Source organism: Gossypium hirsutum, chromosome D02 (genome assembly GCF_007990345.1).
Source record: "Gossypium hirsutum isolate 1008001.06 chromosome D02, Gossypium_hirsutum_v2.1, whole genome shotgun sequence".
Classification (NCBI taxonomy): domain Eukaryota; kingdom Viridiplantae; phylum Streptophyta; class Magnoliopsida; order Malvales; family Malvaceae; genus Gossypium; species Gossypium hirsutum.
In genome coordinates, this window is record NC_053438.1 from 71,798,506 (window position 1) to 71,822,139 (window position 23,634).

Below are 23,634 nucleotides of genomic sequence, written 5' to 3' on the forward strand. Positions count from 1 at the left end.
GGATTTACGGTCCAAATAGTTTATAGGTTACGTTAACAATTTTGCTGAGATGTATTATATTTTTTGAGGTAATTTTAAAATTATCAATTTTCGAAATTCTTCAATAATATTTGAATTTGAAAAAAATAATTGTGTACTTACAAATTTGACTAATTCTTCCAATAAAAAGAAATATGAAAATGAGATATCTATTGAAAAAAATATATTATTATCTGATTTGTTAACAGAAGATAAAATTATATCTTATTAGTACATCACTTTTTAATTCAAATAAAAAATATATTTAATTATAAAATTATCTCCAAATTATATTATATTTCACATTTAGAAATGTAATATTTAAAAAAAATATTTAAATTATAAATTTTATTGTATAATGTCGAATAAAAATGGCCACTTGTCACATTTTTATTGGTTAAATTCTTATTAGTTAGGATTGTGTTTTTGAATGAAATTAATAATTTAAACACCATTATTAATAAAAGAAACTTTTAAGTACCTAAGTGTTAAAAATATATAATTTGTGGATAAATTTTATATTTAGACTTAGTTTAACCATACTTTTAAAGAGCACTTTTGGCAAGGGCGTAGTTAAAGGGTTGGCAGGGGTCTCAGTCCCCTTAAAATGTGAATTTTTTTCATTTAGAATTAATAAAAATAAAATTATACTTTGACTTCCTCTAAAAATGATAAAAACTTGATTTAATCATTTAAAAATTATAAATATATAAATTATTAAAATAATAAAATTATAATTTAATTTTAACCTCCTAACAAAATTTTCTAACTTCACCCATAATTTTGAAAAAAAAACGCTTTTTAAATCCCAACAGTTTTTGAAAAAAATAAAATATTTGATATTTTTTAAAAAAAATTATCCAAAAAATGCTTCTCAGTGAAAAGTTAAAGCAGAGATAATATTTTTAAATATTGGGCGTTGTTGGGTTATTTGAAAATATCTCAACACTTCAGCGTAAAATAAGGAAGTTCTATATAAACAAAAATTCTTATTTATTTATTTGATAAAATATTTTCACACGAAATAAAAATAAAAATAAAAAACACAATTTTATTGGTTGTATAATAATAGCTTGTCACTTACAAAGGAAAGCAAGTCTTTTCTTCTTCTCTACTATTTTTTGCCGGCAAAACAAAAAAAAAGGAAACTTTAGCCGGAAACGAGGGTTTTTTCCCCACTCATCGATTAAAAGCTTCAATAAATTCTTCTTTATAAATATTTGTTTATGAACGTTTTGTTAAATTCGCTTTTAAAAAGTTTCTGTTTTTAGAGATATTATAACAAGAACAATCATAATTATTGTATAAATTTGAATTGTTTTGGTTTGATCGGACGATGGAGGATTTTTCGAGCAGCGACGAGGATTATTACTATTCGTCCGATCGAGATTCCCTTGACGGTTTCGAGAATGACGAGTCCGATTCTCAGTGGGTCACTTCCAAGAGTCCCACTACAAAGGTCAATTTTTGTTTTTATTTCCCTTTTTTTTTCTGGGATTCTTTGAAAATTTTCAATTTCTTGTTCGAAATATCGTTTTGATTTTTGTTTCAATTTTCAGTGAAAAGGGTGTTTTTTTTATTGTTTGCTTTCTGGGTTTTCAGTGAATAGAGAAATGTTGTTGATCATCAAATTAGTGATTTCTTTTTCTTATTTTGTGTGTTAAACTGCATTGTGTTCGTTGTATTTTAATGGGGAAAAAATCAAGCTGTAATTTTAATGTGAAAAACATGACAGGATGCCCAGTTTCTATGTTGTTTTGTATTTTTCTATCTTCTTTTTGGACTCTTATGTACTAAATTTCGAAGAACCAATTTGGCATTTATACAGGTTATTACAAAAGAATCACTTTTAGCTGCACAGGTAAAATTTTGTTTTATTTTTGGGGTGTATTTTTTGTTGTTTGAGGGCTGAATTGCTTATTGTTTTTGGTTATGGCTACTGGCTAGAGGGAGGATTTAAGGAGAGTAATGGACATGTTATCTATAAGGGAACACCATGCTCGAACTTTACTAATCCATTACCGATGGGATGTTGAGAAATTGCTTGCTGTGCTCGTGGAGAATGGAAAATCGTACTTGTTCGCCTCGGCAGGTGTTTCTGTTGTTGAGGGTGAGCATACAGGAACGTCTCTATTGTCGTTGTCATCTACATCCATGTGTGAGATATGCATTGAGGAGTTACCGGTTGATAAGATGACGAAAATGGAATGCGGGCATGGGTTTTGCAATGACTGTAAGCATCCTCTTTAATTGTGACGTTGTTATTGAATCATGTTTCTGTAACATCACGATATAGCATCAGCATGTTAAGTGTCAACAAGGCTGAGAGATTGTCAAAATGACCCTTTAGAATTAACATGGAGATGCATATCGGTTTTGTTGTTGTGTGCATAATGTTATTGAATTTGTATCAGCTTGTCTGCAGGGGCGAAGCTAGAAATTTTTGTAAGGGGCTAAGATTAAGTTATGTATTTTAATGAGAGCTAAAATGCAATTTCACTTTTATATTGGCTTATATCTTGATAGTTTTCAAATGGACTAAATTGAAATTCTAGCATTTGGGGGGTGCAAACTATAATTTTACCATATATTAACTTGAGATTTTATAAATTTTGGGTGACTAAAGTAGCAATTTTCCATTTTGGAGGGGACAAGGGCCTCTGTCTCCCCCCTTCCCTTCGCCCCCTGCATTGAAATTCTAGCATTTGGGGGGGGGGTGCAAACTATAATTTTACCATATATTAACTTGAGATTTTATAAATTTTGGGTGACTAAAGTAGCAATTTTCCATTTTGGAGGGGACAAGGGCCTCTGTCTCCCCCCTTCCCTTCGCCCCCTGCTTGTATGTCTTTGTGTTTCAAATTGATATTTAAGCTCTTTGTTTACCAGGTTGGACGGAACATTTCGTTGTGAAAATAAATGAAGGACAAAGTAGGCGAATTAGGTGCATGGCGCACAAATGCAATGCTGTTTGTGATGAATCTGTTGTGAGAAATCTAGTCAGTAAAAGGCATCCCGATTTAGCCGAGAAATTTGATCGATTTCTTCTTGAGTCCTACATAGAAGATAATAGGATGGTTAAATGGTGTCCTAGTACTCCACATTGTGGAAATGCAATACGTGTTGAGGATGATGAATTTTGTGAGGTAGAGTGTTCTTGTGGTCTGCAGTTTTGTTTTAGTTGCTTATCCGAAGCACATTCGCCATGTTCATGTATGATGTGGGAGCTTTGGACCAAGAAATGTCGAGATGAGTCGGAAACAGTAAATTGGATCACTGTTCATACAAAGCCATGTCCGCAGTGTCACAAACCCGTGGAGAAGAATGGGGGTTGTAATCTTGTGAGCTGTATTTGCGGGCAAGCATTTTGGTGAGTTTTGCTTTTATTTTACTTTTCGAGAATAAACGGTCTTGTTAAAAGCTTTTGAACTTGCACAATGCAGTTGGCTATGTGGGGGAGCTACGGGGCGGGATCACACTTGGTCAACAATTGCAGGTCATAGCTGTGGTCGCTACAAAGAAGATCAAGCGAAAAAGACTGAACGAGCGAAGCGAGATCTTTATCGATACATGCACTATCTCAACCGTTATAAAGCTCATACAGATTCTTTTAAGCTCGAGAGTAAACTCAAGGAGACTATTTTGGAGAAGATATCAATTTCAGAAGAAAGGGAGTCAATTCTTAGAGATTTCAGTTGGGTAACTAACGGACTCAATAGGCTTTTCAGATCGAGACGGGTTCTTTCATATTCATACCCGTTTGCATTCTACATGTTCGGAGAAGAAATATTCATTGACGAGATGACAAATAAGGAAAGGGAAATAAAACAGCATTTATTCGAGGATCAACAGCAGCAACTCGAGGCAAATGTCGAGAAACTCTCTAAGATTTTAGAAGAGCCCTTTGATCAATACAGTGATGATAAAGTAACGGAGATGAGAATGCAAATTATCAATCTCACCGTTATCACTGATACCCTTTGCAAGAAAATGTAAGTATACATAGCCATGTTTATATTAATCGATGTTTTAAGATAGTTTTTTGAAATCGTGTGCTGAGACAATGACTTGCAGGTATGAATGCATCGAGAACGATCTATTGGGATCTCTCCAATGTAATACACATAACATAGCTCCGTACAAATCTAAGGGCATCGAGAAAGCATCCGAGCTTGCCGTTTGTTGGAACAGTAAACCGAGTACTACCGAGAAATGTGTTGCATCTGATTCTGGCACTAGCGGTAAGCAGACTTTACATTTTGGAGACCAACATGCACTTTCACTCGCACATACACATATAGTTTGAAGATTACTAAAGCTCAATACTGAGAAATGTGTTCCATCCGATTCTGGCGCTAACAGGTAAGTAAACCAAATGCACTCTCATTTACACATGCACCTACTAAAACTTGATATACATTTGTTGTTGACACATTGTGGTTCAGGCAAACGGGATCGTCCTTTTGGTTTTGGGAGTTCGGAAGACAGTGGTTGCCCGTCCCAGAGACGACCTAAAAAGGAGACTTATGGCGGTGTATTCTTCGATATAAGTATGCCAGCTGATGTTCTTCATAGGAATTGATTTTTTTTTTCTTTTCCTGTTTTATTTTTAGATAATGTACAGATCTAACTGGAGACTAATATTTTGCTTAATGGGATTTGCCTGTTCATATTTTCTGGTACTTTTTCTATACATAGATTTTCCTGGAAAATTGAATTCTGGATTTCAACGGGTCTTTTATCTTTCAAGGAACTTTGAACTGTACATAAGCCATATGTTGGGCTTTTTTTTTTCTTATGGTGTCTTTTTTAACATAATATGCAAATTAATCCTTTTATATTTGATAAAAATGCAAATCAATCCTTTTATATTTGATAAAAATTTCATTATTTTTATTGTCAGAAATTAATCTCTATAGGTTAACATGAGGTATAGGTTTTTTAATAAAAATGAACAATTTGCTTTTTAATCCGACAAACAAAGATTATTTTTTAAAACAAAGATTATTTTTTAAGTAGAAAGTAAAATCAATGATTTCAGACAAGGAGGTTATTTACCATAATAATCTTAAATTTTTATGATTCCAATGGGATGTTGTTTCACAACATTTTTAATGAGTTGCAGCTGCAATAAACCAGATATGCACACTTCTTTGTGAGAATAAGCCTCATTCAAACGAGATAATGCAGCACCAGCTTTAATGGCGAGCGAACATAATTCTTCAAGTGGAAGTGGTGCTTGAGACATCGACAGTGGCATTAGAAAATAGATTTGGTCCAGCTGAAGTTGTTCGTCACCGGGTACCTGAGGCAGGCACGAGTTCACATACATGAGCTCCGAGTTGCAAAGGAAACAACTCGGGTTCTGGGACAGAACAACGCTGGCTTTGATGGGTTGACTTAGTTGTTGAAGGTTTCCAACTGGGTATATTATTTTGGTGGTGCTGGGCGGCGGCCAGGTCAGGCGATTGTCGGCCTTTATCGTGTATTGAGAAGATGAACAAATACCCATTGTTGTAATAATTTTTTCTCTGAGAAAAGGGTAAAAAAACGCAGATATGGAGCTTTGAATGATGATTTGAGAGACGAAAGGGGAAGCTGAGCTATTGCTGGGCTGGTGTGGAGGAAAGATGGCGTTGAGCTTTATATAGACGAAGACGTGCAATGGCAAAGTGTGTTATGTTTTAATCTATGGGATAATTGCACTGGACATCCTAAACTATGATCTAAATTCTAATTTGGTTTTAAATTTCAAAATGTTTTGGTAAAAGCACCATGGAGGCCCTTGTACTTGGAGTCATATTGCATTTTACCGTCTCTACTCAAAAAATGGGAAATTAGTCCTTGTACCTTAGACCAAATAGCAAACTGATCATTTTGTTAAAAATTCCATCTATTTCTGCTACTACAAATTGGTCATTTTACGTTAGTATGAGGTACACGTGGCACGCCATATTGTGCTGTCTGGTTATTCCGTCAGCTATGCCAATTTTTAACAGTACAAATGGATGTAATTTTTAATTAGAATGACTAATTTGCTCTTTGATCTAATGTAAAGAGACTAATTTGCCCATTTCTTGAGTAGTAGGGGCAAAATGCAATATGGCTACTAGTACTTTTACCAAATGTTTTTGTTGAGACTCAAAGTATGAGTTTCGTATTGATTTGGTCTTTTGTCATCCTAGTCATTGGCTTGGACCATAAATGCAAGCTTATATTTGATACGAGAGATACTTAAAACACGTGGATTAAATTTTAAATATGTGTACTTCTTGTATGGATTGTTCTGATGTCACAACTTAACATTTAAAAGTACTTTTTTAGTTAAATGCTTAAATTGAGGCAAAATCTTTTAAAATAGTCAAATAAGGGCTAAACCTTATCGAAAATGTTCAAATACGGGCTTTTCAAATGTCGTATATTAAAATTTTTCTTTTTTCTTTTTAAGTAATATCTGATTTAATTACCATATACTTTATTCTAAGCATATCAAAATTTACCTAGTTTTATAATACAAAATAGAGTGAAGTGCATGAAAAACTTTTATTTGAGCTTCTTATGCAAGCATTTAGCTTTTTTCTTAAACACATTATCTTTAAATTATAATACGCGTATACTCTTAAATCATATGTTAGCTAATATTCAACCTCTAAGTTGACAATTATATTGACAAAAAGATACAATTGATATGATACTAAGACTTTGGAAATTTAATCAAAATGTTTTAAAGTTTAAGAATCAATTTAAAATTTAAATCATAATTAAAGGATATCAAATGAAATTAACCCATTTCATTTCACGATATTGATTAATAGTATTTCGGGTCGGGTAGAAACGTACACGTTTTTCAGACCTCTGCCATAAAATGACTGAGAGATGGTTTCCCACCGGGAAGCATCCAGGTCATACATTATATATATGGTTAGATGATGATTGAGATTTGATTTGTTTGTTTTTCTCATTTTGTGGTGTTTTGTATTGTAGTCCTTAGCTTCATCATTTTACATTTTTTTATATAAATAATTTTGGGGACCCATGTTTGTAAAACTGTCTCAATTATTGCACTCTTTTTTCTTTCGTCCTTTTCTCTCTTCTTTTGCATAATTAAAAAGCCATTTAGACAACTATAATTCTTATCTTTTTTGTTGGCCTATTTGCATTGCTATACCTTTTCTCGACATGTTCTCCAAATCTCATATATGTTTCCTTCTCAACCATAAGCTAAGCTTTTGCATTGTACTACTTTTATAGGTTTATTATTTCACGAGGATTTGAGTTTTTGAGTATTTAGATTTGAACCTCGACATATATTTTTAGTATCATCATACATAATTGCAAGGGGTAGGCCTAATTTAATAGGTGAATTTTGTTCGAACCATTTAAATAAAATAAGTTGAAAGTTGAAACAAATTCTAAAGAAAATGATATTTTCATGAAAGTGAGTTACCATGCAGAGAATTTATTCACAAACAGATGACAGGTAAAAGCATGAGCTTCAGGTACCCATAAGCTAAACATTCTACTCTCGTCATGTTCTTTTTTCTTACACAAACACCTACATGAACTTGAACTAAACCAGGCAAGACAACAAACAGTTAGAAACCCCCATAATTTACAATCAACCTCACGACATCAATGTTCCAATAACTCCAGCAATAAGACTTGTGGGATCCCCAAGCACAGCTGATATCACAAATTGTAAAGCCAGACCAGCCATTTCACAACATTTCTTTACTTTTCCTTTCCTTCTCTTATGTGGTGTTTGCAATGTGTTTTTCAAACTTGGGATTCTATTTTCCAGTTTCTTAATACCCTTTCCATATCCAAAATACAATTCATGCCAATTTTCCACTAACATTTCCCTAACACATGCAACATGCAAATTATATTTCTTACAACTGGACCTATAACTCCAACTCCTCCCTTTACGTCCACATTTATGACATGGTGCCCTCACTTTCCTATACAAATACAAATTCGTTTCTCCGTCGTCTAATACCATCGGTAGCTTCGCGCAACATGGGTGAAGATCGAACCCGCATGACTTACAATGGTAAACGAACCCGGTAACGTCTTTTTCACAAGCGTTGCAATAACGAGGTGTGTTACCGGGTGGTCTCGAGAAGAATTGGAAGGAACATTTGGTGTAAAAAGGGTGGTGGATTGAAAGAGAAGGTATGGCGCAGTGTGTGTGGAGATCGAAATCGCAAAAGGAACATCGGTAATGTGAGCCGATGCCGACTTCTTTGCACCCGTCGCACTTGAATGGGGTTTCGGTGTAGTCGAATGTTAGTGTGTGTTGAGGGTGGCTGAAATGGGATATCTCATTGTATTTCATGGCTTGTGTGTGTGTGGGTAAAGAAACAATGTGGATGGTGATTTATAATTAGGGAGATGTAGTTTATGGCTTGAAGATGAAGCTGAAAGAGGAATTATGCTTTAAAAATGGTGGTGATGGTCCAATGGTGGTAAGTGATCATGTACATAGAAGAATCCTGATGTTTTAGAAGAGAGACACAAGGTATTTATGTTTATGCTCCATTGAAGAATACGAATTTTCACTTTATAACGTTGAAAACGGCTCTCATATTGTTCATGTCATCATGTCTGTACTAACCAACTTCATCATAATAACTACTATTAACGTTTTCGTTTATATATAAGGTATAATAACAAATTTAGCCCTCAACTTTTATACATTTATTCAACTTGAACCTTACTTTTTTATTGGAAGTAAATTGGAAATTTAGCCTTTAACAAATTTTAAAAAATCAATTAAACCTTTTTAAAATTTAAAATTTAAATTTTTTTTATTAAAAATAGCAACACTGATCCAATAAAAGAGTAAGGGTTAAATTTTTTTAACGATTTTATAACCATTAGATTTTGATTGGTTGGTATTGTTATTTTTTAATTTTTTAAAAATATTTTTTTTATAATTTTTTTATGATTTTTAAATATTTTTTAAATTTTATAAGGGTTTAGTTGATTTTTTTTTTAAATTTTTTACTTCCAATTTATTTCCAATAAAAGAGTAGGGATCAAATTGAATAAATGTGTAAAGGCTGAGGGCTTATCGTACCTTATATATAAATACTAAATTTTAATGAAGGGGCTATTTTGCTTACTCATCTAATGTACAAGGGTTAATTTACCCATATTTTCAATAAAATGGCTAAAATGTAATCCAAGGTATGATACAGAAGATTATGTGGTACTTTTACTCTACTATTCTCCATATAATTTTGAATTTCATATCTAAAATTTAAAAGTTAGTCCATTTTGTACGATAAATATCAAACTTATACATGAACTTTGATCCAATATGTAAGTTATACATGAACTTTGATTTTGTACGATTTTATACATTAAATTTTGATTTGATTTAAATTTCACAAATCACTAACAACATTGTCGAATACATTAATATATTGTATACACAAACAATTATATTAATTTAATATGAAAATAAATATATGTATTCATTTCTTTAAATGTGTATAATCGAATCAAAATGAAAGTTCATGTATCAAATTGCACATTAAGTCAAAATTCATGTATAATTTTGATATTTATCTCTTTTGAAATTGAAAAAGTTAGTCTAATTGAGGAATAGCTTTAAAATTTATTGTTAAATTTCAACAATTTATATTTAAAAAAATTAGAAAAATAGCAGTTTGGTAATTTATATGCAACAGATTAACAAAATCAATTGTTAAAGTTGATGATGGGTTTACCAATAATTGGATTAATTTCTCAATTTTCAAGAATAAGATTTGATAAATTAAAATAAAGGGACTAAAACCTTATTTGATAAGCAATTGAAAAATTAATATTTTCAAATGATTATGTTTGATAATCTCTAATAAAAAAAACCAAAGATTGAGAATTTTGGAAAATGATAATCTCTCAATTGTTTTTATTTTCCTTTAACATTATACTAATTTTTTACTACTTTAGATTCAAAATTTTAAAAATTATATTTATCAAATAGTTTAATTATATTTTATATTTAAATCTTGTTTAATACACCAAACAACATTTAATTATAGATCCCCTTCAAAAATTTAAAAATTCATATTTAATCCTTTCAAAAATAATGAAATCGTAAATTAATATACAATAAAATTATAATTTTAATCTAAAATTTTTTATAATTTAACTCCAACCCTACTTAGTTTCAATGTAATTTCCATTTTTTATAGGTGATGACAAAGGCTAAAAGTGTTTGGTAAGGAGGATTTATGTGAAGGGATCCAATGAGCAAAACAAGAATCTTAGCATCTTTAAAAGATGATTTTAGTTTCTCTCAGATAAGTAAAGCATCCAACTCCAACACCAACACCAACACCAACACATTCAACAAGCCTAGCTAAGCTAAGAATGTTTTCATCCTAAGTGGTCAACTATATCTTATAAATCTATACATTTTTCATTTTTAAGGATACAAATAGAACGAGATAAAATATTTATAATGCTAGCTAGAAGGAATAGAATCATAATTGTGAGACTTGTGATTGTTGTAAGGGTTATTGTTCAAATTTAAAGGGTTGCTCAAAGTTTGAAAAAAATACGAGGTCAAAAAAATATAGAATCGTTTTAAAAATGGACCATTTTATATTGTATACAATTTGTACCACATGCATTTATAAATAATGTTTGAGTTTAAATTTTAAAATAAATTTAAATTAATTATTTATAAATATAGATAAATTATAGTAAAATTTGACATATATATATCTTAAATTCGAACTGATTTGAAAAAAACAAAACAAAAATCTATTAACATGATGGGGTGGATAGAAGGATGACATATGAGAGAACAAATTCCAATCCAAATAGACCAACATCTCCAATATTCTTTCAGATGACATGATATTATATGCTCCTTAATTTATACTAAAAGAATTGATATTATCCATTTGCATGCTTATATCTTCAACTTGAGTGTCACTAATTTCTATGATTTGGCATCTGTCCTCATACTGATGTGGCACCATGTGATTGATTACCTGGAATATATTCTTTTCTTAATTAATGATTTTGAAAAGATAAGGATAAAAATCATTGATTTAGATATTATATGATAGGTTTAATATAATATTTGGTATTTAAACTCGACAATTTTTTTTTAATTTGGTACTTACTTTTTGGGGTCAAATTTGGCAATTGAGCTTGACATTTTCCCTAATTTAGTACTTAAGCTTTTTTTAAGCTCAATTTAGTACTCAAATTTGTTAAATGATATACAGATTACCCCAAAACACTAATGGCGTTAAAAAATTCGCGTTATGCTACAAAAATATCATTGATATTAGAGGAAATTCATGTTTAAAAATGATTCAATGAATTAATATTGAATAAGAAAACAAGGGTTTTAAAAATGCAAAATAAAAGACATTCATTATTTTAAATTAATAAAATGAAATAAATAAACTAAACTAAAGAAGTACCTTGCAATTTGTCACATGTCGATCATACATTGATCGTTTTTGCTACTCATAAAAAATTAACACTATCGATATATTGGAGTAATTTGTACCAAATTAGGAAAAAAATTAAGTTCAGGTATCAAATTGAACAAAAAAAGATTAAGTACTAAATTAAAAAGAAATATGAAATCTAGGTACCAGATTAGAAAGAAATGTAAAGTTTAGGTACAAAAGTTATATGATAATATTAATTTGTGAATTAGCTACAATTTCTTGATGATTCCTTTTGTGCTAATAGAGGATTAAGTTGAAAATCATTGACTGTTAGGGTGGAAGCGGCATTAGGTTATCCGTCTGCCACTTGCTGACCTTAGCTTCATAATCAATGTTAATAGCAGTGAAGATGGAAGAATCAGATAATAACAGAGACCAGACCAGCAAACATCATTGTGGTGTGTTCTGTTCCTTATTGTCATGGTTTGTTTTGGAACAAAAGAGAAAAATATCTGGAATATTCGAATAATGGTAAAGATTAGTGAAGTAATCGTCTATATCGCGGCTATTCCAGTCTTGTACTTGCAACAATGGAGGAAGTGGACCTTGAAATTTGATGCCTTTTTTTCTTGCTTCAGCTTTCCTTCTTAGTGTCCCTTTCTTGGTTATGTTATTTGCTGCTTTGTCCATCATATTATTTGATAGTTTCTCTAACATTTGAAACATGATATATATATAAAATATATATATTTATGCTAAGAGTCGAATTATATTTTTTGTTAATTTCTATAAAGAGTAAACTAATTTTTTTTGTTAAAATTTCTATTTATTTTTACCGTTAAAAGTTAATCATATGACAAATCATGTGTTACTACCTAATTATTTTATTAATTATGCTAGTTTTTAACCGCACATATAGAAAAAAATTATAATAGATATAATTAATTTAATTATAAGAATTAATTTAATAAAAAGGAGAAAGCAAGTTTAAGAAAATAATAAATAAATGATCCTTATCTTTACATAGCGGTTTTTGAAACATGTTACTTATGCAGCGGTTTTGTAAAGTAAGGAAAATGTAACTTAAACTGACTTGAAGGTCTCATTGTCGTGTTTGGAAAGACAAAATATAATAAAAAATGATCCTTGTAACTTATCTCAGAGCACAATGATATATACAACCATTACTACAAAGAACGTGTGCCGCCGCTGACAACCGACCGGAAAACCACCCATCAACTTCCATATATATACCCCTTAGTGACAGTTAGCCACTTCACATCCCAAATTATCAGAAAAGAAAATCTTCCAATTGCTTGCCCCTTTTGTTGTCTGATTTTGAGTTAGCTATGTCTGCGCTTGTGGATATATGGAGCGATGAGTTTGTTAAGCTGCGAGAGAAGGGTCAAACCCTTTTCTCTACTGGATCAACCCCTACTACTGCTGAGTCTGGTCAAGTGGTTCGATCACTAAAGAAGAGTTCAACTGAGTCAGCTGGAGCTTTTGTTGGCAGAGTGACGCAAGTCAAGTCTCCTGTTGTGCTGTGCTCCGAGGGTTCCATTTCCATGCTTGTTGAATGCTTTAGCCCTTGAAATAAGTGTGTAACATGATCGGATTTTTGTTCTTTATGTCCGATTTTCTGTTTATGGATTTCAAGTATCCATTCCTTGTTGTAAAATATATGACGTATTAAAATCTACGGTACTTTTGATTGAAACCAAGGACTTAGTTGATTGTGTGATTCCGACTATGACATGGACATTTAATTAACATAATTTCTTTGCACTTGCTGATATGTTCTTCCAAATTTTGAAGCTCACTAAACATAATTAACCAAAGCAGGGCCAGACAATGGGCTGTTGTGAACTGAACAAGCTAGGCAGCCATATTTGGTATTTTCTTAGTGATGATTTGGGAACTTTTTCTTGCATCTAAACACTTTATATATATATATGCTTGGTTTATAATGCAAGGAAAAGTAGGCAGCGGTTTTGAAGTCATTGTAAAGACCCCAAGAAATGAAGATAACCTTAACCGACCTGAACGTCTGCTTGTCTCTTATCTCAAAGCTCATACACAGAACCACTAACACAAACAACGTGTGCCGCCGGAAAACCCACCCGTTAACTTCCATATATATATACCCCTTCACATCCCAAAATATCAGAAAAATTTAAAATCCTTCAATTGCTTTACCTTTCTTTTTATTGTCTGCTTTTGAGTTAGCTATGTCTGCGCTTGTGGATATATGGAGCGATGAGCTTGTCAAACCCTTTTCTCTACTGGTTCAACCTCTACTGCTGCTGAGTCTGAAAAGAAGAGCTCAACTGAGTTAGCTCGAGCTTTTGTTAACAGAGTTACGCAAGTCAAAATCAAATCTCCTGTAGTGCTGTGCTCTGAGGATTCTATTTCCATGCTGGTTGAATGCCTCGGCCCTTGATTAAAAGAAAAAGAAGAAGAAGAAATAACAGTGTAGTATGATTACCAATGTTTGTGTAAATTATATAACGTAAGAAAAAGTTTCAATTTTGATATAGCATTTTGTGTGGGATGACGCTTTATGGTCCGAACAGGGGATGTGACATCCCTATGCTGTAGTTTCAATTCAAGATGCTGCCTTTGCACTTGAATAAAATAAATAGTTCAAGTTTCTTACCACTATGGAATCATGTAGTTTCAGCTCTGAGATTTGGCAAAAACCTACTAAAATAAACTCGGTTTTGGGTAGAAGAATCTATGACTTTAGAATCCATTTTTGTTACCTATTTCTTATTGATTACTACATAAATATTAGCACTTAATATGCGAAGTTGCATTTTTATGAAATCTATGAACTGCAAGCCCCAAGGAGTAATTGGGTTGATTGTATATTTTTACTTACTCTATTTTGATATATAAATTTGGTATTAAATTTATTTTTATTTATGAATTAAGATAAGGGTGACATCAATCTTCGTTTCCTTAAAATTAAAAATTTAAATTGTCCGTTTAAAACTTTATATTATCGAAACTCGCACTAAAAACTTTTATCTTCCACAATCTCAAAAAAGAGGGAGGGGGAGGGAACATAGTTCAATGCGAAGCATTAAGTTTATCCATATCTTAAAGCACACAGATAAGTTAATACAGTGAATATATATATATTCCACTGAAGAAGGTGTGCGCCGTGGGCTAACAATAAAAAAATCTATATATTTTTTGCATTCCTATAAAATCCAACCAAAGGAAGCCTAAATATCTGAAGAGCACTTTCAAACAAGATTATTAACCATGTCTGGCGTTGTGGATAAGTGGCGGAGGGAGCTCACGAAGCTACGCGAAAAGGGTCAATGCATTTTTTCTAGTGGTTCGAGCCCTGCCAGTGTGGAGTCCGACCGGGTGGTTCAGTCACAAGAAAGAAGCTCAAATGGGTTGATACAAGGTTTTGTTACCCAAGTCATGCCTGGTAAATCAACCATGGTGCCATGCTCTGAGGGCTCTATTTCCATGCTTGTCGATTGCTTTTGCCCTTAGTTTCCTTTATTCCACTGTGGGTGTTTATGTGAGTTGTGAAAATGATATGTTTTTTTGTGTAAATACAGACTACATTAACTTTTTTTAAGTTGAAAAATGTGTCACAATACAGTTTTCTTATGGACCTGATTGTAATTATTTTCAAATTCATAATTTATGTAATCCTTTGCTTTATATTTTTAAATATTATAAATCAAATTGTATTTTATCTTTTCTATTAAAAAAATAAAACATATTAGTCCATATATGTTAGATTAAAGAACAAAATAATCTTTTTATTAAAAATTTCATTCATTTTCACTGGAGTAAGCATACCGTGACTCTCAAAAATATAAAAAAAATTATAGTTTTAAATTAATATAGGATAAAATTACACTTTGACTCTTCTAAAAATAAAAAATTTATTTAGTCCCTTCAAAAATAATAAAATTATAAATTAATACACCATAAAATCTATAGTTTGACATCTTAAAAATTTTATTTAATCCTTGTATTTTTACTATTAAAAATTGATCCTTATACAATAAATACACGAGTAATTGTGTGATATTTCGTCAACTACACTAATTTTTAATAATAAAATTGGATGAAATGTGTTTGACCTTATCTAATAGTGCTTCATGAAACATTTAGAAGAAAATCTCAAATCTACGAAGCCAGTGGAAAACTAAAATCTAGGGACCAATGGAATACAAGTCCACAGAGAACCACATGCTCATTGGCCTGCTGGTGTTCTATCGGAACTTTCCAACCTTGAGAACTATTTTGTTGCTTAGCTCCCAGGCCACGTGAAGTAGCCGAAGATATTTTTAACTTTTCTACAGAAACAAAACAACAGTTCCCCTCTATCAATAAACAAAAGGGTTAATTAATATTTGGTACCTAAATTTGATTTTAATATTCAATTTGATACTTAAGTTTTTCTTTTGTCTCAATTTGATACCTGAATTTGGTTTTAATATTCAATTTAACACCTGTGTTTCTTCAATTTGGTACTTGAACTTTTTTGTCCTACTTGAATCTGACTTCAATATTCAATTTGATTTTTGAGTGTTTGTGTTTTTATCCCAATTAAGTACCTAAATAGACGGAAATAATAATGGAGCTATGCAAACCTTTAAAATTTTTACTTAGACCTACCAAAATTTTTAAATTTTCTCATTAAGTCCTCAATTTTTTTGAAATTTTTATTTAACCCCCCACCCCTCAAAAAGAAAATTAATCCCAAGATTGGTATTGTACCTATACATACATTTACTAGAGCAAACATGTCAATTATTAATTGAGCCACATGATATCATTTAGTCTCGATATCAAATTGAACATTAAAGTCAATCACCAGTGTCAAATTAGGACAGAAAAACTTCAAGTACAAATCAAACATCAAAGTGAAATTCATGTACTAAATTATATATTAACCCTAAAGAAAACATACCACCATTGAAGAATATGCAAAACTATATCCTTTTCTCCCAATTTAACAGTATCTAGGGGCCAACCACACACAGATTTTTCTTTTTCTTTTTCTTTTAATTTTTGCTGCCGAAGAGTCAAATTTGACAGCCTTAACGTCACTAATAGATACTAAACTGGTTTCTTCGAAACCACAACTCTATTATATAAACACCTTCGTGCAGAGCAAAAGCATGTAAACACAACACATTCAAAAGAAAAAAGGGTTTTATTTAGCTTCAAGTTTTAGTAAGGGAAAAAAAACATGTCGGCAATAGTAGGGGTGTGGATGGATGAAATTGAAAAGCTCAAAGAGAGAGTTCAAGCTAAAAGGTGGTTCATGTTGAAGGCTAAAAAGGATGAGCAGCTTGTTAAGGAAAGACATGTTGAAGAAGAAAAAGAAGCTGGTAAAGAAACTATAATGTCGGAAGCTACACTTTGTATGCTTATGGACAGGTTTGTACCGTGTTGATTGAAGAGAACAGAAAAGAAAACATATGAGAAGAAGTTCCAGTGTGTACTATATTTGATGGAGCTTTGAGTGTTGTATGTAAAAGAACAAGGTTTGTTTATAGTTATGGTTGTGTAATATTTATTGTTTTTTTTTATGTGGAGATATGGCTCATTGTTAAGTTAAATGACTTTTGCTTTTGAATGTATGTTGATTTGAATTGAATATACTTTTTTTTAATCATCACAAATGTTTTCTAAATTGGTAAACGATTGGCATCATGAAATGTGTTCGGTGAGGGAAAATTGAACCCCTGACCATATGATTAAGGGATGATGTGAGTAATTATCGTATCACACGTCATAGTTGCTTTTGAATGTGGTTTGTTCCTTCTTTAAAAGTTATTTATTAAGGTGGGTTATTATTTGGGTTGGTTGAAGCACTTAGGCCAGCATAATTTTAAACTTGAAATAATCTAAACTTGAATTCACCCAAAGTTGAAATAAATTAAACCCAAATTTGACTCGACCGGATGCAAAAATTTCAAGATAACTTGGGATTGAAAAACGGAGTAGATAATTTGTCCTATGAAACCCATCAACTTGTGGTTAAAAACACCAATTTGAAAAAAAAAAGAGAGTTGAACCACTAAGAAAAAAACAAAATTAACAGAAAGATCGTGGATCCATAAATAAATAACTCAATCTAAAAATATTCGGATACTATCTACAAATACGTTAACCTAGCCGAATTATAGGGTATCATTTGTCGAGCTGGTAAATGGTTGGTTCATAGTTTGAATGTGATGGTGAGCAGCCCAATTCCAGTTTTTCATTTGAAAATAGAATAATGCACTGCGTCGTGGTAATTAATCATATGGTTGAGTAGCCAGTCGAGGTCCATCCATGGTTTTAATGTGGATTAAAAGCTTGGAAAATAATATGCCTATGGTGTGATACATATGCATATGTTATTAGCTATGGTTTGATGTGGACTTAAAGTTTGGAAAATTATATGATTTTACGCAACATTAAATCATATTTTTAGCTAGGACACATCATAATATTAATAGAATTAAATATTAACCGTTACACATGATAAAAGGATTGGTTAGAAAACTTTTTGAGACGAAATTAAGTTATATATTTTTGTGAGAGTTAAAATGTAATTTTATCTTCGAAGTCTCAATTTTTATATGCGAGGTCTTCCTTTATTTCAAAGTGTCTCATGTTGTTTTGTGATTGAGACATGGATAAATAACTAGCTTGTTATAAAATTGGTTTAGGTAGGATGGCGCTATAATGTTTATTAAGACTTCTCAAATTTAATTATAGGAGTGTGCTTGATGTGGACAGATTGCAAGGATCTGTTAGACAAAATGTCTGCTCGTCAATCGGTAAGGTATCTCAGAAAAAAGAATCACCATTGAAAGTTCTAATTAAAGACTTCAATAGTTCTATGGGTAGAGATAGGTAGAATGAAGCCGTTAGTCAGGCAGGAATGTTTGAGTGCTTTTGGATTATTTGAGCTTTCTAGTCGAGGTCGAGGTCTTCTTTTATCTCAAAGTGTTGCGTGTTGTTTTGTGATTAAGACATTGATAAATAAGTTTGTTAAACAAAATGTATGTTTGTCAATCGAAAAACTAAGTCTATAAGGTATCTTAGAACGAAGAATCAGCATTAAGTGAAATAATGTCACGTGATTGTAGATAGTATATTAAGCATGAGATCATGCAATCGTATACTTGGGATGGAGTTGGAACTAAGACAACAAACATATGTCTTCACCTTAGTATTTTACAAAGTAAAAACAGCTTTAATTAAATTAAAAAATTACAGAAATGAAACAGTAAATATGTTCACACCAATGGAACCCCCTTGGTCCCGGTTACATTAAAATTCCCAAAAAAAGAGCAGAAAAAAGTCAACTTGCTCAATAAATTTTGTCAACCTTGAGTTACAAGTTACATTTCATGTTTCAAAAAAGACATTTCTTGGAGGCTAACCATGTTCCTTTTTTAATACAACATTAAATTACAAAAATTAAACAATGGAACAAACTTCGAAATTTTAACTTTTCACTGACCTGGCACTCTGACATGTGGTTAAAAAACTCCATTTTTACACGTGGCACCGACCACACCTACCAAATAGTTGCCTTCATCGTTAAGGGATTGGACCACCAAACAACGACGCGCCTACCGCGCTTCCGTGTCTGCGCGTGCTAATCTTCCTTCGCTTTTTCTCTGACCTTTTTGACTTTGACATTGGAAAAAAGAATGTAGGGGAATCAACTCACTTGCTTAATCTCTTTCATATCTGGCGCGTTTTCAGACACGCGCCACACCTTGACGGATTTATCGAGGCTACCACTGTAAACGATCCATTTCCGGTCGGTTTTCCTCGACGTCCGATCATCTTCCTCGACGGCTAAGCATTTGACTGGACCGGTATGACCGGTTAAGACCGAGAGACACTTATGGATACCACCTTTTTCTCGTCTCCATACACATATGCTCCCATCGGCTGACCCGCTGAAAACCAAATTCCCCGCCGTGGCTAAGCAGAGGACCGCCATTTTATGTCCCCGTAAAATCCCACCATGGGAAAGATGCTTGTCGCGTTCCCAGAAGTTAACGATCCCGTCCGACGACCCACAGTACAACACCGCCGATTCTCGGCTCACGGCCAATGATGTAACCGCGTTTTCTTGTTTTAACAACACTTGGACCAGGAAATGCTTAGTTCCTTTCCCTTGTAATTCCCTTTTCCATACCTTGACCGTACCGTCAGCTGATCCCGTAAACACCAAGCTATCAAATCCGGCCACCACGGAATTAATGGCATCGTCATGAGCGTCGATGGATTCCAAGCATTTCGAATCGGCTAATCGCCAAACTTTCAGGGTTTTATCCCAAGACCCTGAATATAACAACCCGACCTCTTCGTTCACACTCATGCAAGAAACGGCATCGAAGTGTTTGATCCGAAGAACATTTCGGTTCCTCCGAACTTCAACATAGTTCTTCGGTTTAACAGAGCTTTTTATTATATCTTTGAACGTCGGCAAACTGCCTAATCTTTTGTGTACGCTAGGACTCGTCGTCGATGAGACTTTCCACACACGGATTTTACCGTCTTGGTGACCGGTGAATACCTTACCACCCAATACAATAATGGCTTTAACCAATCCACTTTTAGTTTTAAAACCTGAAAATTCCTTCAAATCTTTCCATACACGGATGTTCTTGCTATCGGAACCCGTATAAACCAAATCCCCAGCCGCAGTCAATGAGTAAATATGACCTTCTTCTCTTACAATGGAAGCAATAAGCCCATCTTGGCCATAATCAGCTTGGAGCATAGATGGGTTAATAACCCATGGTGATTTGACATAAGGAGAAGCTTGTATCCAGGGTGACATGATATACGGCGAACCCTCACCGCTCGTCGTCGTACTGTTGGAACACCTCGGGCTCGCCATTGATGCGCTGCTTTTGCGATTGGGGACTTCGTCGTCTTCGGCACCGGTAGGAAACAAAGAAGGTTCAGATTTGAAGAGAGTTCCTAGTTTTGGTCGGCTATGGAGGTTATTGCTTTGCTCCATAACCATCGTACCACCCTTATCGTTTCCCATTAACAATGAGCACCAAAACTGTATAAAGATATAGACTTTTCTGTACTAATGTGAAGAGAGAAAAAAATGTGGATGGCTTTTTGAGAAAATGAAGAGGTAATTTGAGATGGAAAATTTTGGAGCGTTACTATCTGATTTTTTGTTTGCGAGGAAAAGACTAAACGAGGGTGTTGGATATAAGGGGTATATATGGAGGAAGGGATGAATAGTGGTGGGTGATGTGAGGCTCTGGGTTTTTGACACGTGTTTTGATGAGACGTAATCATTACGAATGGGTAACGGTAACTAGGAAACTCATAATAAAGTTTGATTATGAAAATTTCTCTTATGTTGAAATATTTTTGTAATACAAACATTAAAATAATTTATTTATTAATGAACGGATTAATTTAATTCGATCTCGAATAATATACTAAATATTTTTTATATATTTATTATTGATAATAATGATCTTTATTGTGATTATTCTCGGAATAGATAAATGGAAGATGGATTCATAGTAAACATTTTATGAAGATGTTAATTGTGAACATAGGTAAGATAAAAACGATGGTATGAGACAAAAAGTTTGACCGTATGTTCCATAATTAGGAAGATATTGACCAATGCAACAACATGCTATATATATAATAGGGTTGTGATTTGTGAACCTTAGTTACCGTAAAAAGAAAGAAGTGTTCTCGTTTTGGCTTTGAACTTTTCTTGCTAGCTACTTCAATTAATATTTGGTTGAAATCATCGTTTTATTCATAATAAAAGTCTTTACAAACGTGCAAGTGTGAAATTATTATATTTTCGAGGGGAAATATTGAAAATTCACTTTTCGGTTAAATTATTAATAAATTTACATTTTAATTATTCAATTTAAAAAGTTACAAAATGGTTACTTGAAGTTTGGTAGCTGAACATAAAAATAAAAATAAAAATAAACAAAATTTAATAGCCTAGTGACTTAAATAACGACAAAACATTAAAATATATTAATAATTTGGAAAAAAAGAATACATGACAAAGTTGGTGATCTTGTTTGTACTTAGAAAAGAACCCAAAATTTAAAACATAATTGTTTTTTAATGACTAATCTAGAAAAATAATTACAGATAATAAAATTGAAAGAAAACCCAGAAATTTTTACTTGAATTTAGTTTAGATTTCAAAATCTCAAAGCTTCAACATTGCTAAATCATGAAATTTGAATAAAAGCATTGGGAAGTACTTCAAAATGAAGCAAATTAGGAATATTCATTATATTAGTTGAATATAAAGAAAATAATTAATGGTAGGCAAATATTTTCTTTCGGCCACCTTTTTAAGTTTGGTTATTCTAGTGTCACATGGCTAACTTTATTCTTGAGCAATCTTTTATACTATTAAAATCTTGTATTAAAGCTTAAGCTAGCATTACAAGAAATGAGAGAAAGAAGAAGAGTTGTATTCTTATTCTAAAGTTTTTTGGACTGTATTATAATTTAAGTAACATTTATTCATTGGTTCAACAATTAACCCTTATTTATAGATAGCTAGATGGCTACATGGAATCAACCCTAAATGTTATACTCTAATTTTGGTGGAATGGGGTCTAGAATTTCAATTTCATAATTAATGAACACACACCTAAATATTATTACATATTCAAATATCATAAAACTACCATCAACTTTTATCCCTTTTATAAAAAAAAATCTTTATATGTTAGATTAAAGAGTAAATTAGTTCTTTCTGTTAAAAGTTTCACCCATTTCTGTTGTTAAAACTGGCGTGACTAATGAAATAATCAAACAATTACATATGATGTGTCACGTGTACCTTATGCTGATATACAATGATCAGTTTTTAATAGTATAAAATTTGAGGAAATTTTTAACAGAAGGGCCAATTTACTCTTTAGTCTAACATACAAGGACTAATTTGTTCATTTTTTTAGTAGAAAGCGCAAAATACAATCTGACTTCTAATAAGAGTTTTACCTCAATTATTATGTACATATATATAATAAGAGTTTGTGTCTGATGTGTTGAAAATACATACATTCATATGTAATCAACGAATCGTATTAAAAATAGGTTAGTATTTGATACACTAGTAGTGCACTTTTTTTATTCCACAAGCAACCTTAAAAAAATTACCATGTACATGTGTGTGTGTTTTTTTTTATATTTTACTATACCCTAATAGAATACTTATCAACCTCGACCTTACTTTTAGAGTCTAAAAATTTCATTGACAATGTTTCAAATATTTTTCCCTTGAAATATATCATTAATAAAGTAACAAATAATTTTAAAAGTGTTGATACAATTTATTAACATAAATGAAGAGATGGGAAGAGAAAATGGAAAGGTGGGAAGATGGTGAAGAAGCAGAGAGATCGGAATGATTCCCTCCTAGGTCCTTTTGTACCCTCCCCCTCGATGGGGTCTTTTTTTGGGTAAAAAAAATTACTTTTATGGGGTTGGATTCCGGATCGAATTATTATATAATAAATATTTTTATATTTTTTTATAATATATTATTATAATTTTTTCAACAAGTATCATTTTGTAATTCACTATCAATGTATGGATCATATTACATATATTTTGTACATTAAATATAAAAATTGTGATCCAATTAAAAACATCATTTTCAAATTAATTTCACATGAAAAAAAATAAAATGAAGAAAAACGTCGTGGCAGTTGAGTTTGGTGAACCGAAAAGACAAGGTTTTGGTTGTCGAAATTAAAGTCCATTGCCCCAAAAAACCCAAACCCCTATTGGAATTTCACATACAAAATCGTTTTGGAGCAGCTAAAATATTTGTCAACGGTTTTTGAATTGCTGCCACCTGCATGGTTGGTAGATAAAAATTACGACCTTCATGAACGGCGCTAGCCGCCACGAAACAGGAACATGTTGGATTGGGTATGTTTCTTCTCACCACGTTATCCCCCTTCAAAACATATACTTGTACAGGATACAAGGTTGCTATATTGGGTCTACAATTTCTACACTTCATCTATTAATTTGGACCAACGTTTTCTTAATGCCTTGAAACCAACCAAGCTCTAAAATATCCTTTTTTTTATAATTTTTAAAATTTTCATAATTCCTTTAAATTATTTTAATAACGATTATATTAAAATGATTGCTTTGAGCA

The 23,634-nt window shown here is 32.2% G+C and overlaps 3 protein-coding genes across 4 annotated transcripts; 1 reads left to right on the top strand and 2 right to left on the bottom strand.

The window, feature by feature from the left end:
* The first annotated feature begins 1,078 nt into the window (after positions 1-1,078).
* Positions 1,079-4,690, top strand: LOC107908573 (probable E3 ubiquitin-protein ligase ARI2). 2 transcript variants are annotated; one of them, XR_005910603.1, is made up of 7 exons: positions 1,079-1,477; positions 1,847-1,879; positions 1,966-2,251; positions 2,908-3,388; positions 3,462-4,010; positions 4,093-4,378; positions 4,463-4,540. XR_005910603.1 is itself a non-coding variant. In XM_016835786.2 (7 exons), the coding sequence occupies exons 1-7, from the start codon at positions 1,355-1,357 to the stop codon at positions 4,598-4,600; spliced, it is 1,776 nt and encodes a 591-aa protein (XP_016691275.1). In that variant the 5' UTR covers positions 1,080-1,354; the 3' UTR covers positions 4,601-4,690. The 2 variants fall into 2 exon arrangements, 1 of the variants encoding a protein (XP_016691275.1); XM_016835786.2 differs by having other exon boundaries at positions 1,080-1,477; positions 4,093-4,259; positions 4,464-4,690.
* Positions 4,691-7,445: 2,755 nt separating this feature from the next.
* Positions 7,446-8,382, bottom strand: LOC107908572 (uncharacterized). Its single transcript, XM_016835785.2, has one exon. It carries the CDS (start codon positions 8,354-8,356, stop codon positions 7,643-7,645), a length of 714 nt encoding a protein of 237 aa, XP_016691274.1. The 5' UTR covers positions 8,357-8,382; the 3' UTR covers positions 7,446-7,642.
* A 10,272-nt stretch (positions 8,383-18,654) lies between these two features.
* On the bottom strand, positions 18,655-20,664 carry LOC107908571 (protein JINGUBANG). Its single transcript, XM_016835784.2, has one exon. The coding sequence runs from the start codon at positions 20,494-20,496 to the stop codon at positions 19,150-19,152; it is 1,347 nt and encodes a 448-aa protein (XP_016691273.1). The 5' UTR covers positions 20,497-20,664; the 3' UTR covers positions 18,655-19,149.
* Positions 20,665-23,634: the final 2,970 nt, after the last annotated feature.